At 41.5% G+C, this 13,911-nt stretch overlaps 1 protein-coding gene across 3 annotated transcripts in view; it reads left to right on the top strand.

Annotated features, from left to right (window-relative positions):
- The first annotated feature begins 13,259 nt into the window (after positions 1–13,259).
- Positions 13,260–13,911, top strand: part of ZC4H2 (zinc finger C4H2-type containing) — a 78,019-nt gene continuing 77,367 nt past the window's right edge. For 2 of the 3 annotated variants that reach the window (XM_005890994.2, XM_005890995.3), the window contains exon 1: positions 13,260–13,413. In XM_005890994.2, coding sequence (XP_005891056.1) covers positions 13,361–13,413 — 53 coding nt within the window. In that variant the 5' untranslated portion in view covers positions 13,260–13,360. The remainder of the gene's footprint in view (positions 13,414–13,911) is intronic. The other variant, XM_070366014.1, reaches the window with a different exon arrangement.

Below are 13,911 nucleotides of genomic sequence, written 5' to 3' on the forward strand. Positions count from 1 at the left end.
AGGGAAGTCTCTAGGTATGTTCACATCTATGCAAATGGCATTATTTCATTCCATTTTATGGCTGAGTTATATTTCATCATGTACATGTACCACATCATCTTTATCCATTCCTATGTTGATGGACGTTTAGGTTGATTGAATGTCCTGGATATTGTAAACGGTGCTGCAATGAACATTGGGGAGCATGTATCTTTTCAAATTATGTTTTTCACAGGGTATATGCCAAGAAGTGAGATTGCAGGGTCATATAATATAATTTTTAGTTTTATAAGGAATCTCCATACTGTTCTGCATATTGGGTACACCAATTTACATAGCCACCAACATTCACTTTCCTCTACATCCTCCTTAGCACTTATTGTTTGTAGATTTTTTAAAATGATGGCCATTCTGACTGGTGTGCAGTGATACCTCATTTTAGTTTGATTTGCATTTATCTAATATTTAGTTATCCCACTATGGATCACAACCTTTTCGTGGCACTGGGGCTTGTGTAATACAGTGAAGCTATGGGCCATGCTATGCAGGGCCACCCAAGACAGATGGGTAATAGTGAAGAGTTCTGACAGAACATGATTCAATGGAGAAGGAAATGAAAAACTACTCTAGTTTAGTATTGTCTGGAGAATCCCATGAATAGTATGAAAAGACAAAAGACAGGACACAGAAGATGAGCCTTGCAGGTTGGAAGGTGTCCAATATGCTAATGGAGAAGAGTGAAGGGCAATTACTGCTGCTGCTGCTGCTAAGTCGCTTCAGTCGTGTCCGACTTTGTGCGACCCCATAGGCGGCAGCCCACCAGGCTCCCCCGTCCCTGGGATTCTCCAGGCAAGAACACTGGAGTGGGTTGCCATTTCCTTCTCCAATGCATGAAAGTGAAAAATGAAAGTGAAGTCACTCAGTCGTGTCAGACCCTTAGTAACCCCGTGGACTGCAGCCTACCAGGCTCCTCCGTCCATGGGAATTTTCAAGCAAGAGTACTGCAGTGGGTTGTCATTTCCTTCTCTGAGGGCAATTATTAATAGCTGTAATAAGAATGCAATGCATGGGCCAAAGTAGGAACAACACTCAGCTATGGATGTGTCTGGTGGTGAAAATAAAGATCAGTGCTGTAAAGAACAATGTTGCATAGGAACCTGGATTGTTAGGTCCATGAATCAGGATAATTTGGACGTGGTCAAATTTAGGAGATGGCAAAATTGACCATCAGTATCTTAGAAATTGGTGAACTAAAATGGATGGGCAGGAATGAATTTAATTCAGATGACCATTATATCTACTACCGTGGGAAAGAATCCATTAGAAGAAATGGATTAGCCCTCATAATCAACAAAAGACTCTGAAATGCAGTACTTGGGTGCAATCTCAAAAACAATATAATAATCCCAGTTTGTTTCCAGGGCAAACCATTTGACATCACAGTAATCCAAGTCTATGCCCCAACCACTAATGCCAAAGAAGCTGAAGTTAACAGGTTCTATGAAGACCTACAATACCTTCTAGAACTAACACCAAAAAAAAAAAAAAAAGTCATTTTCATTATAGGGGATTGGAATGCAAAAGTAGGAATTCAAGAGATACCTGGAGTAACAGGCAAGTTTGGCCTTAGAGAATAAAATGAAGCAGAGCAAAGGCTAGCAGAGTTTGTAAACACCTTTTTCCAGCAACAAAAGAGATGACTCTACACGTGGACATCACCAGATGGTCAATACCAAAATCAGATAGATTATGTTCTTTGTCCTCTTCATGGATCACAGCCTTGTCATGATAAAGGGCCTACACAACTCAGTAAAGCTATAACGCATGCTAAGCAGGGCCACCCAAGATGGATTGCTCATAGGGGAGAGTTCAGACAAAATGAGGTCCACTGGAGAAGGGAATGACAAAATACTCCAGTATTCTTGCCTGGAGAACCCCATGAATAGTGTGAAAAGACAAAAAGATAAGGCACAAGAAAATGAGCCTCCCAGGTCACAAGGTGTCCAATATACTCCTGGGAAGAGCTCCAGAAAGAATGAAGAGGCTGGGCTAAAACGGAAATGATGTTCAGTTGGAGATATGCCTGGTGGTAAAAGTAAAATCTGATGCTGTAAAGAACAATATTGCATGAGAACCTGGAATGTTAGGTCTATGAATCAAAGTAAATTGGACATGGACAAGCAGGGGATGGTAAGAGTGAACATTGATGTTTTAGGAATCACTAAAGTAAAGTGAACCAGAATAGGGTTTCCCAGTTGGTGCTAGTGGTAAAGAACTGGCCTGCCAATGTAGGAGACATAAGAGACACGAGTTCAGTCCCTGAGTTGGGAAGATCCCCTGGAGGAGGGCATGGCAACTTACTCCAGTATTCTTGCCTGGAGAATCCCAAGGACAGAGGAGCCTGGTGGGTAAGAGTCCACAGGGTCACAAAGAGTTGGACATGACTGAAGAGACTTAGCATCAGGCAAATTTAATTCTGATGATCATTCTATCTACTACTGTGGGAAAGAAAAACTCAGAAGACATGAATAGTTCTCATAGTCAAAAAATGAGTCTGAAATGCAGTATTTGTGTACAATCTAAAAAACGACAGAATGTTCTCAGTTCATTTACAAGACAAACCATTCAGCACCACAGAAATCCAAGTCTGTGCCCCAGCAAATAATGCTGAGAAGCTGAAGTTGAATGGTTCTATGAAAATGTACAAGACCTTCTAGAACTGACACCAAAAAGAGATCATTTTCATCTTGGGGAATTGGAATGCAAAAGTAGGAAGTCAAGAGATATCTGGAGTAACAGGCAAGTTAGGCCTTGGAGTACACAATCAGATCAGATCAGAGCAGATTAGTCGCTCAGTCGTGTCCGACTCTTTGCGACCCCATGAATCACAGCACGCCAGGCCTCCCTGTCCATCACCAACTCCTGGAATTCACTGAGACTCACGTCCATCGAGTCAGTGATGCCATCCAGCCATCTCATCCTCTGTTGTCCCCTTCTCCTCTTGCCCCCAATCCCTCCCAGCATCAGAGACTTTTCCAATGAGTCAACTCTTCGCATGAGGTGGTCAAAGTACTGGGGTTTCAGCTTTAGCATCAAGCCTTCCAAAGAAATCCCAGGGCTGATCTCCTTGAAAATGGACTTGTTGGATCTCCTTGCAGTCCAAGGGATTCTCAAGAGTCTTCTCCAACACCACAGTTCAAAAGCATCAATTCTTCGGCGCTCAGATTTCTTCACAGTCCAATTCTTACATCCATACATGACCACTGGAAAAACCATAGCCTTGACTAGATGGACCTTTGTTGGCAAAGTAATGTCTCTGCTTTTGAATATGCTATCTAGGTTGGTCATAACTTTCCTTCCAAGGAGTAAGCGTCTTTTAATTTCATGGCTGCAGTCACCATCTGCAGTGATTTTGGAGCCCAGAAAAATAAAGTCTGACACTGTTTCCACTGTTTCCCCATCTATTTCCCATGAAGTGATGGGACCGGATGCCATGATCTTCGTTTTCTGAATGTTGAGCTTTAAGCCAACTTTTTCACTCTCCACTTTCACTTTCATGAAGAGGCTTTTTAGTTCCTCTTCGCTTTCTGCCATAAGGGTGGTGTCATCTGCATATGGAGCAGGAAAAATGCTAACAGAATTTTGCCAAGAGAACTCACTGCTGATAGCAAACACTCTTTTCCAACAACACAAGACACAACTCCACACATGGACATCAACAGATGGTCAATATCAAAATTAGATTGATTACATTCTTTGCAGCTGAAGATGGAGAAGCTCTATCCAGACAGCAAAAACAAAACTGGGAGCTGAATGTGACTCAGATTATAAGTTCCTTATTGCAAAATTCAGGCTTAAATTGAAGAAAGTAGTGGAAATTACTAGAAAATTCAGGTATGATCTAAATCAAATCCCTTATGATTATACAGTGGAGGTTACAAATAGATTCAAGGGATTAGATACTATAGAGTGGATGGAGGTTCCTAACACTGTACAGGAGGCAGTGACCAAAACCATCCCAAAGAAAAAGAAATGCAAGAAGGCAAAGTAATTGTCTGAGGATCCTTTATAAATAGCTGAGAAAAGAAGAGAAGTGAAAGGCAAGGCAGAAAGGGAAAGATATATGCAACTAAATGCTTCCAGAAAATAGCAAGGAGAGACTTAAAAAAAAAAAAAAGCCTTCTTAAGTGAACAATGCAAAAAAATAGAGTAAAACAACAGAATGGGAAAGACTAGAGATCTCTTCAAGAAAAGTGGAGATACCAAGGGAAAATTTCATGCAAGGATGGGCATGATAAAGGATAGAAATGGCAAGTAAGTACCTAACAGAGGCAGAACAGATTAAGAAGAGAGGACAAGAATACACAGAAGAACTATACAAAAAAGTCTTAATGACCCAGATAACCATGATGGTGTGGTCACTCACCTAGAGCCAGAAATCCTGAAGTGTGAAGTCAAGTGGGCCTTAGGAAGCATAACTATAAACAAAGCTAGGGGAAGTGATAGAATTCCAGCTGAGCTATTTCAATCCTGAAAGATGGTGCTGTTAAAGTGCTGCACTCAATATGTCAGCAAATTTGGAAAACTCAGCAATGGCCACAGGACTGGAAAAGGTCAGTTTTCATCCCAATCCCAAAAAAAGACAATGCAAAAGAATGTTCAGATTACCATACAATTGTGCTCATTTTACATGCTAGGAAGGTAATGCTCAAAATCCTTCAAGCTAGGTATCAACAGTACATGAACTGAGAACTCCCAGATGTTCGAGCTGAGTTTAGAAAAGGCATAGGAAACAGAGATCAAATTGCCAACATTTGTTGGATCATAGAGAAAGCAAAAGGATTCCAGAAAAACGTCTACTTCTATTTCATTGACTGTGCTAAAGCTTTTGACTATGTGGATCACAACAAACTGAGGAAAATTAGAGATGGGAATACCAGATCACTTCACCTGCCTCCTGAGAAACCTGTATAGAGGTCAAGGAACAACAGTTAAAACTGGACATGGAGCAATGGACTAGTTTAAAATTGGGAAAAGAGGACATCAAAGCTGTATATTGTCACCCTGCTTATTTAACTTAAATGCAGAGTACATGAAGCAAAATGCTGAGCTGGAGGAATCACAAGCTGGAATCCAGATTACTGGGAGAAATATCAAGAATATCAGATATGCAGATGATACCACTTTAATGGCAGTAAGCAAAGAAAACTAAAGAGCCTCTTGATGAGAGTGAAAGAGGAGAGTGAAAAAGCTGGCTTAAAACTCAGCATTCAAAAAACCAAGACCATGGCATCCAGTCCCATCACTTCATAGCAATTAGAAGGAGAAAAAGTTGAAGCAGTGACAGATTTTATTTTCTTGTGCTCCAAAATCACTGCAGATGGTGACTGCAGCCATGGAATTAAAAGACACTTGGTCCTTGGAAATAAAGCTGTGACAATCCTAGACAGTGTGTTAAAAAGCAGAGAGATTACTTTGCTGACAAATGTCCATATAGTTAAAGCTATGGTTTTTCCAGTAGTCATGTATGCATCGGAAAGTTGGACCATAGCAAAGTCTGACTGGGAAGAATTGATGTTTTGAAATCGGGCTGCTGAAGAACACTTTTGAGAGTCCCTTGGACTAAAAGGAAATCAAAACAGTCAATCCAAAGGAAATCAACTGAATATTCATTGGAAGGGCTGTTTCTGAAGCTGAAGCCCCAGTACTTTGGCCACCTGATACACAGAGCCAACTCTTTGGAAAACCCTGATAATGAGAAAGATTGAGGGCAGGAGGAGAAGGGGACGATAGAGCATGAGATGGTTGGATGGCATCAGTGACTCAATGGATATGAGTTTGAGCAAACTCTGGGAGATAGTAAAGGACAGAGGAGCCTGACATGCTACAGCCCATGGGGTTCCAAAGAGTTGGACACAACTTAGAGAATGAACAACAACAACTATAATTTGTGAAATTGAGCATCCTTTCATGTGCTTTTTAACTATCTGTATGTCTTCTTTGGAGAAATGGCTATTTATGTCTTCCACCCATTTTTTTTTTTTTCATTCAGTTGTGTGTTTTTTTAAATTGAGCTGCATGAACTGTTTCTATATTTTGCAGATTGATCCCTTGTCAGTTGCTTCATTTGTAAATATTTTATCCCATTGTGAGGTTTGTCTTTTCATTTTGTTTGTGGCTTCTTTTACTGGGCAAAACCTTTTAAGTTTATTTCGAATCCATTTGTTTATTTTTGTTTTTATGTTCATTACTCTATGAGATGGATCAAAAAATATTTTGCTATGATTTATGTCAATGAGTATTCTGTCTATATTTCCCTCTAAGAATTTTATAGTGTCCAGTCTTACATTTAGGTCTGTAATCCATTTTTATTTTAGTGTTTTCTAATTTCATTCTTTTACATATAGCTGTCCAGTTTTCACAGCACCACTTATTGAAGAGACTGTCTTTTCTCCATTGTATATTCTTGCCTCCTTTGTCAGATATTAAGTGACCATAAGTGCATGGGCTTATCTCTGGACTTTCTATCCTGTCTCATTGGTATGTTTCTGCTTAGTCTGAAGCCAGGGAGCCTGATTTTTCCACCTCTGTTTTTCTTTCTCAAGTTGCTTTGGGGGCTTCCTTGGTGGCTCAGTGGTAAATAATCCACCTGTCAATGCAGGAGACATGAATTTGATCCCTGGTCTGGGAAGATCCCTCATGCCTTGCAGCAACTAAGCCTGTGCACCACAACTATTGAGCCTATGCTCTAGAACTCAGGAGTAACAACTACTGAGCCCATGTTCCAGGATTACAGAAACCCACACTCCCTAGAGCCTATGTTCCCATACTCCACAACAAAAGAAGCCATTGCAATGAGAAGCCTGTGCACTGCAACTAGAGAAAAGCCAGCATAGCAATGAACACCAGCACAGCCACACACACACACACACACACAAAGATTGCTTTGGCTATTCAGGGTCTTTGCGTTTCCATACAAATTGTAAAAAGTTTTGCTCTAATTCTGTGAAAAATGCCATTAGTAATTTGATAGAGACTGCACTGAATCTGTAAACTGCTTTGGGTAGCATAGTCATTTTCAAAATATTGATTCTTCCAATCCAAGAACATGGTATGTCTCTCCATCTGTTTGTGTTGTCTTTGATTTCTTTCATCAGTATCCTATAGCTTTCTAAGTACATGTCTGTTAGACAAGCTTATTCTATGGTATTTTATTCTTTTTGGTGTGATAGTAAATGGAATTGTTTCCTTAATTTCTCTTTCTGATCTTTCATTATTGGTGTATAGGAATGAAAGAGATTTCTTTGTATTAACTTTGTATCCCACAACTTTGCCAAATTCATTGATAAGATCTAGTCATTTTCTGGTGGTCTTTTTAAGATTTTCTATGTATGTGGTATGCTTAGTTGCTCAATTGTGTCCAACTATTTGCGACTCCATGGACTGTAACCCACCAGGTTCCTCTGTCCTTTGAATTCTCCAGGCAAGAATACTGGAGTGGGCTGCCATGCCCTCCTTCAGGGGAATCTTCCCAATCCAGGGATTAAATCCAGGTCTCCCACATTGCAGGCAGATTCTTTACCATCTGAGTCACCAGGGAAGCCTTTTCTATGCAACATTTTCTATGAATATTTCTGTGTTTGTTTCTATGAAGCATTCAATGTAGTGTTTTCTATGAAAACATGTAGTTTTCATGTAAACTGCAAACAGTCACAGTTTTACTTCTTTTCCAATTTGGATTCCTTTTATTTCTTTTTCTTCTCTGATTGCCATGACTCAGACATCCAAAACTATGGTGAATAATAGTGGCAAAAATAGACATGCTTGTGTTCTTCCTGATCTTAGAGGGAATGGTTTCAGTTTTTCACCATTGAGAATGATGTTTGCTGTGTGTTTTGTCATATATGGCTTTTATTATGTTGAGTTAGTTTCCCTCTATGCCCACTTTCTGGAGAGTTTTTATCATAAATGGGTGTTCAGTTCAGTTCAGTTGCTCAGTTGTGTCCAACTCTTTGTGACCCCATGAACCGCAGCATACTAGGCCTCCCTGTCCATCACCAATTCCTGGAGTCTACCCAAACCCATGTCCATAGAGTCAGTGATGCCATCCAGCCATCTCATCCTCTGCCATCCCCTTCTCCTCCTGCCCTCAATCTTTCCCAGCATCAGGGTCTTTTCAAATGAGTCAGCTCTTCACATCAGGTGGCCAAAGTATTGGAGTTTCAGCTTCAACATCAGTCCTTCCAATGAACACCCAGGACTAATCTCCTTTAGGATGGACTGTTTGGATCTACTTGCAGTCCAAGGGACTCTCAAGAGTCTTCTCCAACACCATAGTTCAAAAGCATCAATTCTTTGGCACTCAGCTTTCTTTATAGTCCAACTCTCACATCCACACATGACTACAGGAAAAACAATAACCTTGTCTAGACAGACCTTTGTTGACAAAGTAATGTCTCTGCTTTTTAATATGCTGTCTAGATTGGTCATAACTTTCCTTCCAAGGAGTAAGCGCCTTTTAATTTCATGGCTGCAATCACCATCTGCACTGATTTTGGTGCCCCAAAAAATAAAGTCAGCCACTGTTTCCGCATTTATTTGCCATGAAGTAATGGGACCAGATGCCATGATCTTAGTTTTCCGAATGTTGAGCTTTAAGCCAACTTTTTCACTCTCCTCTTTCACTTTCATCACGAGGCTCTTTAGTTCTTCTTCCCTTTCTGTCATAAGGGTGGTGTCATCTGCATATCTGAGGTCATTGATATTTAACTTATATGCAGAGCACATAATGAGAAATGCTGGGCTGGAGGAAGCACAAGCTGGAATCAAGATTTCTGGAAGAAATGGGTGTTGAATTTTGTCAAAAGATTTTTCTGCATCTGTTGAGATGATGTTTCCCTGATAGCTCAGTTGGTAAAGAATCCACCTGCAATGGAGGAGACCACAGTTTGATTCCTGGGTTGGGAAGATCTACTGGAGAAGGGATACACTACCCACTCCAGTATCCTTGGGCTTCCCTTGTGGCTCAGCTGGTAAAGAATCCACCTGTAATGCAGGAGACCTGGGTTCCATCCCTGGGTTGGGAAGGTCCCCTGGAGAAGGGAAAAGTTATCCACTCCAGTATTCTGGTCTGGAGAACTCCATGGACTGTATAGTCCATGAAGTCACAGAGAGTTGGACACAACTGAGCAAATTTCACTTATATTTATTGAGATGATTATATGGTTTTTATTCTTCAGTTTATTAATATGGTGTATCATATTGACTAATTCGTGTATATTGAAGAATTCTTGTATCCCTGTGATAAATATTTTGATCATGGTGTATTATTCTTTTAATATGTTGTTATATTTTGTTTGCTAGTATTTTGTTGAGGAGTTTTGCATCTATGTTCATCAGTGATATTGGCCTATAATTTTCTTTTTTGTCATATCTGTGTGTAGTTTTGGTATCACGGTGATGGTGGCCTCCTAGAATGACCTTTAGAGTGTTCCTCCCTCTGCAATTTTTTTTTTTTGGCAGCACTTTTTGAAAATTAATTCAGATTGAAAGCTGTTGTTGCACCTCTGCCTCCTCTCTTAGTTCATTATTGAAACAAAGGGAAAGATGTATGAATTCAAACATTCTGGCCTTCACTCTTTAAATCTTGATCTGTTCCCTGAAAATATCAGGTTAAGAAGAAACTGGCTGGCTTCCCCTTTGCTAATTCCTTCCATTTTAATAATATTCATCCCAATATATCCTGCCTCCTTACCTGTTTCTTAGCAATAAGGACAAGGTTGATCCTGATAGAACTATGGCATTTATTTCTACTACCTCAAATCAATATTTTCTAAGAAAATAACACATTATAACTCATTTCTAATACAGCTCTAAAATATTCTGCCATCCATTAAAGAGCTTTCTAATCAACTGAGAGTAATTGAACAGTAATTGAACACTTCTTACTATAAGGCTACCAGATTGTCTTGAAGATACTGTGTTAAGTGCTACTTCAGGAGATAGAGCAGAAGGTAAGGTTTCTTTCCATTGCCTTCTCTTTATCTGTAACATTTTTCTTCATCTCACAGCTAGCTTGGGTTTCATAGCACTCAGCAAGGAGCAGGTGAGACACCTGTTAATAAAGAGGTTAAGAAACCAAGACAAATCAATGACAGTTACAACACTTATGAACCCTTTCCTTAGTTGGATACCTTAACTATTACAGATAACACAAAGCTTCTTCTAAGCTCCAAGTGCTCAAGCCCCCTTTACCTAGATTAACTGTCATCTAATTTTGATGTCCTTGGGTTACAAAGATGGAACATATTTGGTCCTCTGCAGGCTCCCTGTATTGGAGTGTGCTACCTAGCTGAAGTAACAGAGCAATTTGGATTCCGTGGGGGCACAGCAGCTTGATAAAGCCAGTGTGGGACTATGGAAAGAGCACAAGTCCCAGAGTCAAGGCTTATGTTTCTGTGTCAGACGGGCTGGGTTACCCTGGATCAGTCCATTGCCTCTCTTGTCCTGGTTCCTTATTTGTGAAATAGGGTTTTGGTGAGGCTTGAAAGAAACTTGCCAAATTTCTTTGAAAATCATATTGTAAAGGTATTAACATATTAATTGAAACAGATACAAAGCCATATCTAGATCCTTACCAGACATGTGAAAATAGCATGAGATAACGATTCTAGAAGGAAGTGGATGACAGAAGGAGAGAGAAATATTTTAAAACCTCAGAGACCATTTCTGAATAACTTCCCCAACACCCCTATACACACCTTCCATTTCTCTTCAAATCGGAGTTAAGTTATAAAATGATTTTTGACATAAATACATTTAAGATCCCATTTTACTTTTGTTCTTCATATTTTTTCGTAGATATTCCAAAGTCCCCTGGTTCAACCTGCGCCCAGGATCTAGCTTTATAACTTACTTTGTGGCTTTGGCCAAGCCAGTTTTCCAGAGTCACTTTTTTTCCTCTTAAAAAGGGATAAATCTACTCATCACCTTCACAGTGATTGAGAGGATGAAATGAGGGAATATACATACAGCTCTTAGCACAGTATCAGATACATTCCAGGAACTTACATGGCCTTGTTCCCTTCCCCCTCCTCTTATAGAACAGGGCTGCAGCTTTGGCTTTGGACTCTAAGGTACTGTAGCTCAGATCCACAGTCTTTGTGCGCAACCAACTTAATAGTCTTCAGATGCTTTCTAGTGACACTACAAGACAGGGATCCTCAAGACCACCAGGAAATTTTTAGGCTGGATACCAGGGAGAATTTCCTGGTTGTAAAGTTATTGTGTCTAGGATCCAAAGAAGATCAGGGATTCAATTCTTTCTCTAGAGAACTCTTAAACTCAGTATGGATATCCAGAATATCCTGAGACTCATGTCCCACTATTCTCCAGCTCCCGAAAATAGCACCATCTGGGAATGATTTCATTGAGTACTCACAACAAGCTTTTGAGGTGTGGCTTCGTAGGTCCATTTTTCAGATGAGGAAACTGAGGCCCAGAAAAAGAAAGGGCAAGATCAATTGGAAATAACTCCAGCTTACTTTTAGTTGGAAGTGAGTTAAAGTCCTTTATTTGTCCAAAAACCAGCTCTCTGGGCCTGTCCATGCTCTCTAAACAACTACCTCTTGTTCAGATCAGATCAGATCAGATCAGTCGCTCAGTCGTGTCTGACTCTTTGCCACCCCATGAATCGCAGCACGCCAGGCCTCCCTGTCCATCACCAACTCCCAGAGTTCACCCAGACTCACGTCCGTCGAGTCACTGATGCCATCCAGCCACCTCATCCTCTGTCGTCCCCTTCTCTTGCCCCCAATCCCTCCCAGCATCAGAGACTTTTCCAATGAGTCAACTCTTCGCATGAGGTGGCCAAAGTACTGGAGTTTCAGCTTTAGCATCATTCCTTCCAAAGAAATCCCAGGGCTGATCTCCTTCAGAATGGACTGGTTGGATCTCCTTGCAGTCCAAGGGACTCTCAAGAGTCTTCTCCAACACCACAGTTCAAAAACATCAGTTCCTCGGCACTCAGCCTTCTTCACAGTCCAACTCTCACATCCATACATGACCACAGGAAAAACCATAGCCTTGACTAGATGAACCTTTGTTGGCAAAGTTATGTCTCTGCTTTTGAATATGCTATCTGGTTGCCCCGAAATCATTCACCTCTTTGCCTCTAGAGTCACTTCTCTAAGACATCCCTCCAACTTTACCACTCCTGTGCTTTGAAACATAAAATAACTTGGTATTATTTAGCACACTTAATAAATGTGTGACATATATGTGCCTGTATGATTAAATCCAAACTCGTTTGGATTTAAAAGCATTTCACAACCTGGTTCCAACCTATCTTTTCCAGGTACATCTCCCCATTTCTCCTTTCCTCCTCTGCACTCCATATATTAACCTTGTGCTTCAGACACCTTGGTCTACTTGCCCTTTCCTTTCTGTATGTGTTGTGCCCTGTGCTGGAAAGTCAGTCCTCTTCAGTGGACTGGAAAATTCTCAGTTACCTTTTGAGACCTATTTACACTTTCTCTGCTCAGATTACACTTTATCCATTTCTGTATTATGACAGCACAATGCACTTTAGTTAATGGGTAATTTTTCATACTCTCCTGCTCCTCAAAGGCAAGGACTTGCTTTTATTTATTGTTGTCCCACCCCGGTGCCAACCCCAGTATCCACCCAGTACTGTCCCCAGTACCTCCTTTGTTGATTGGCAAAGTCTGAACTCAGTAACTAGAATGGATGGAGGGCAGGAAGGAAGGAGGTCACCCCCTCTCCATCCTTCAGCTATAGCAGCTGCTCCCTCCTTCCTTCGCCTCTCTCTACCTCCACTCCATCTCCATCTGAATGCCAAAGCCACTAGTTTCCAGACGGTTGCCAGAACACTCAATCTCTCAGAAGCAATGTCACCTGCAGAGTTTCTCTCCAGCCCCAGTGTCCACTAATGAGCGACACCTGGCAAGCTTTTGTTGGTGTGAGGGGCCCCCGCGGGATGTGAGTGTCTCTCATCTGTTCAGTAGCCTTCTGTGGTATTTCTTCCTCATTTTTTTCCGCGCACCGCCCAAACGAATATCACTATTGTTTTGTACTCCTGGCAAACTTTGACACAATTATCGGTGACAAATTGACTTAAAGTGCGGCTGCAGGAAGAGAAACAGGAGTGTCTCGCTTGGCCTTCTGGGAGTTGTAGTCCTGCAGGCCCTGGGCTGCCTGGCTGGTCCTGGAGCTGTGAACTACAGCTCCCAGGCCTTCTCCACGTCCCTACCGCACAGGCTCAGAGCCTCCTGCCGAGAGGAGGTGGTTACATTGTGTCTATTGTATCCCTGGGTCTGTGTGTTTGTGTATTTCTCAGGACGTGAAGTTGAGAGTGAAAAGCATGGCAGATGAGCAGGAAATCATGTGCAAATTGGAAAGCATTAAAGAGATCAGGTAAGTGCAACATTTCAGTGCCCCCCCAAGTCCCCCTCCGAAGCTCCACAAATCCCTCACTACCGGAGAGGGCTATTACCTACAGAAAGTATCTATTGTTGGGCTACTTGCAGAGAGGGACGGGAAAGGATCCCATTCACTATGGAATTCAAGGATGGGAAAGAGGCAGGGGAGAGTCAGAACTAAGACTAGCAGAGAGAGAGGCAGAGAAACAGACTGACCGAGAGGGATCTCTTGTCAGATGTGTTTGAGAAAGCCAGATTGAGACATACAGTGGAGGGGGGGTGGGGGTGGAGCGGGGGTGGGGGTGGGGGTGGTGGGTGGTGTGTGTGTGTGTGGCCGGGGTGGCGGTGTTGGTCCCAAGACAGCTTTATTCTTCTTGGGTGGGAGTTAGGGAAATGGCATTCTTGGACCCATTATTCTTTAAAGTGTTGATTGGCTCCAAGGTGTATTTGGCTCCTTGCTCTTTATGAATCTAGATTCTTTTCAGTCTTCTGT

This window comes from Bos mutus, chromosome X, assembly GCF_027580195.1.
Source record: "Bos mutus isolate GX-2022 chromosome X, NWIPB_WYAK_1.1, whole genome shotgun sequence".
Lineage (NCBI taxonomy): Eukaryota > Metazoa > Chordata > Mammalia > Artiodactyla > Bovidae > Bos > Bos mutus.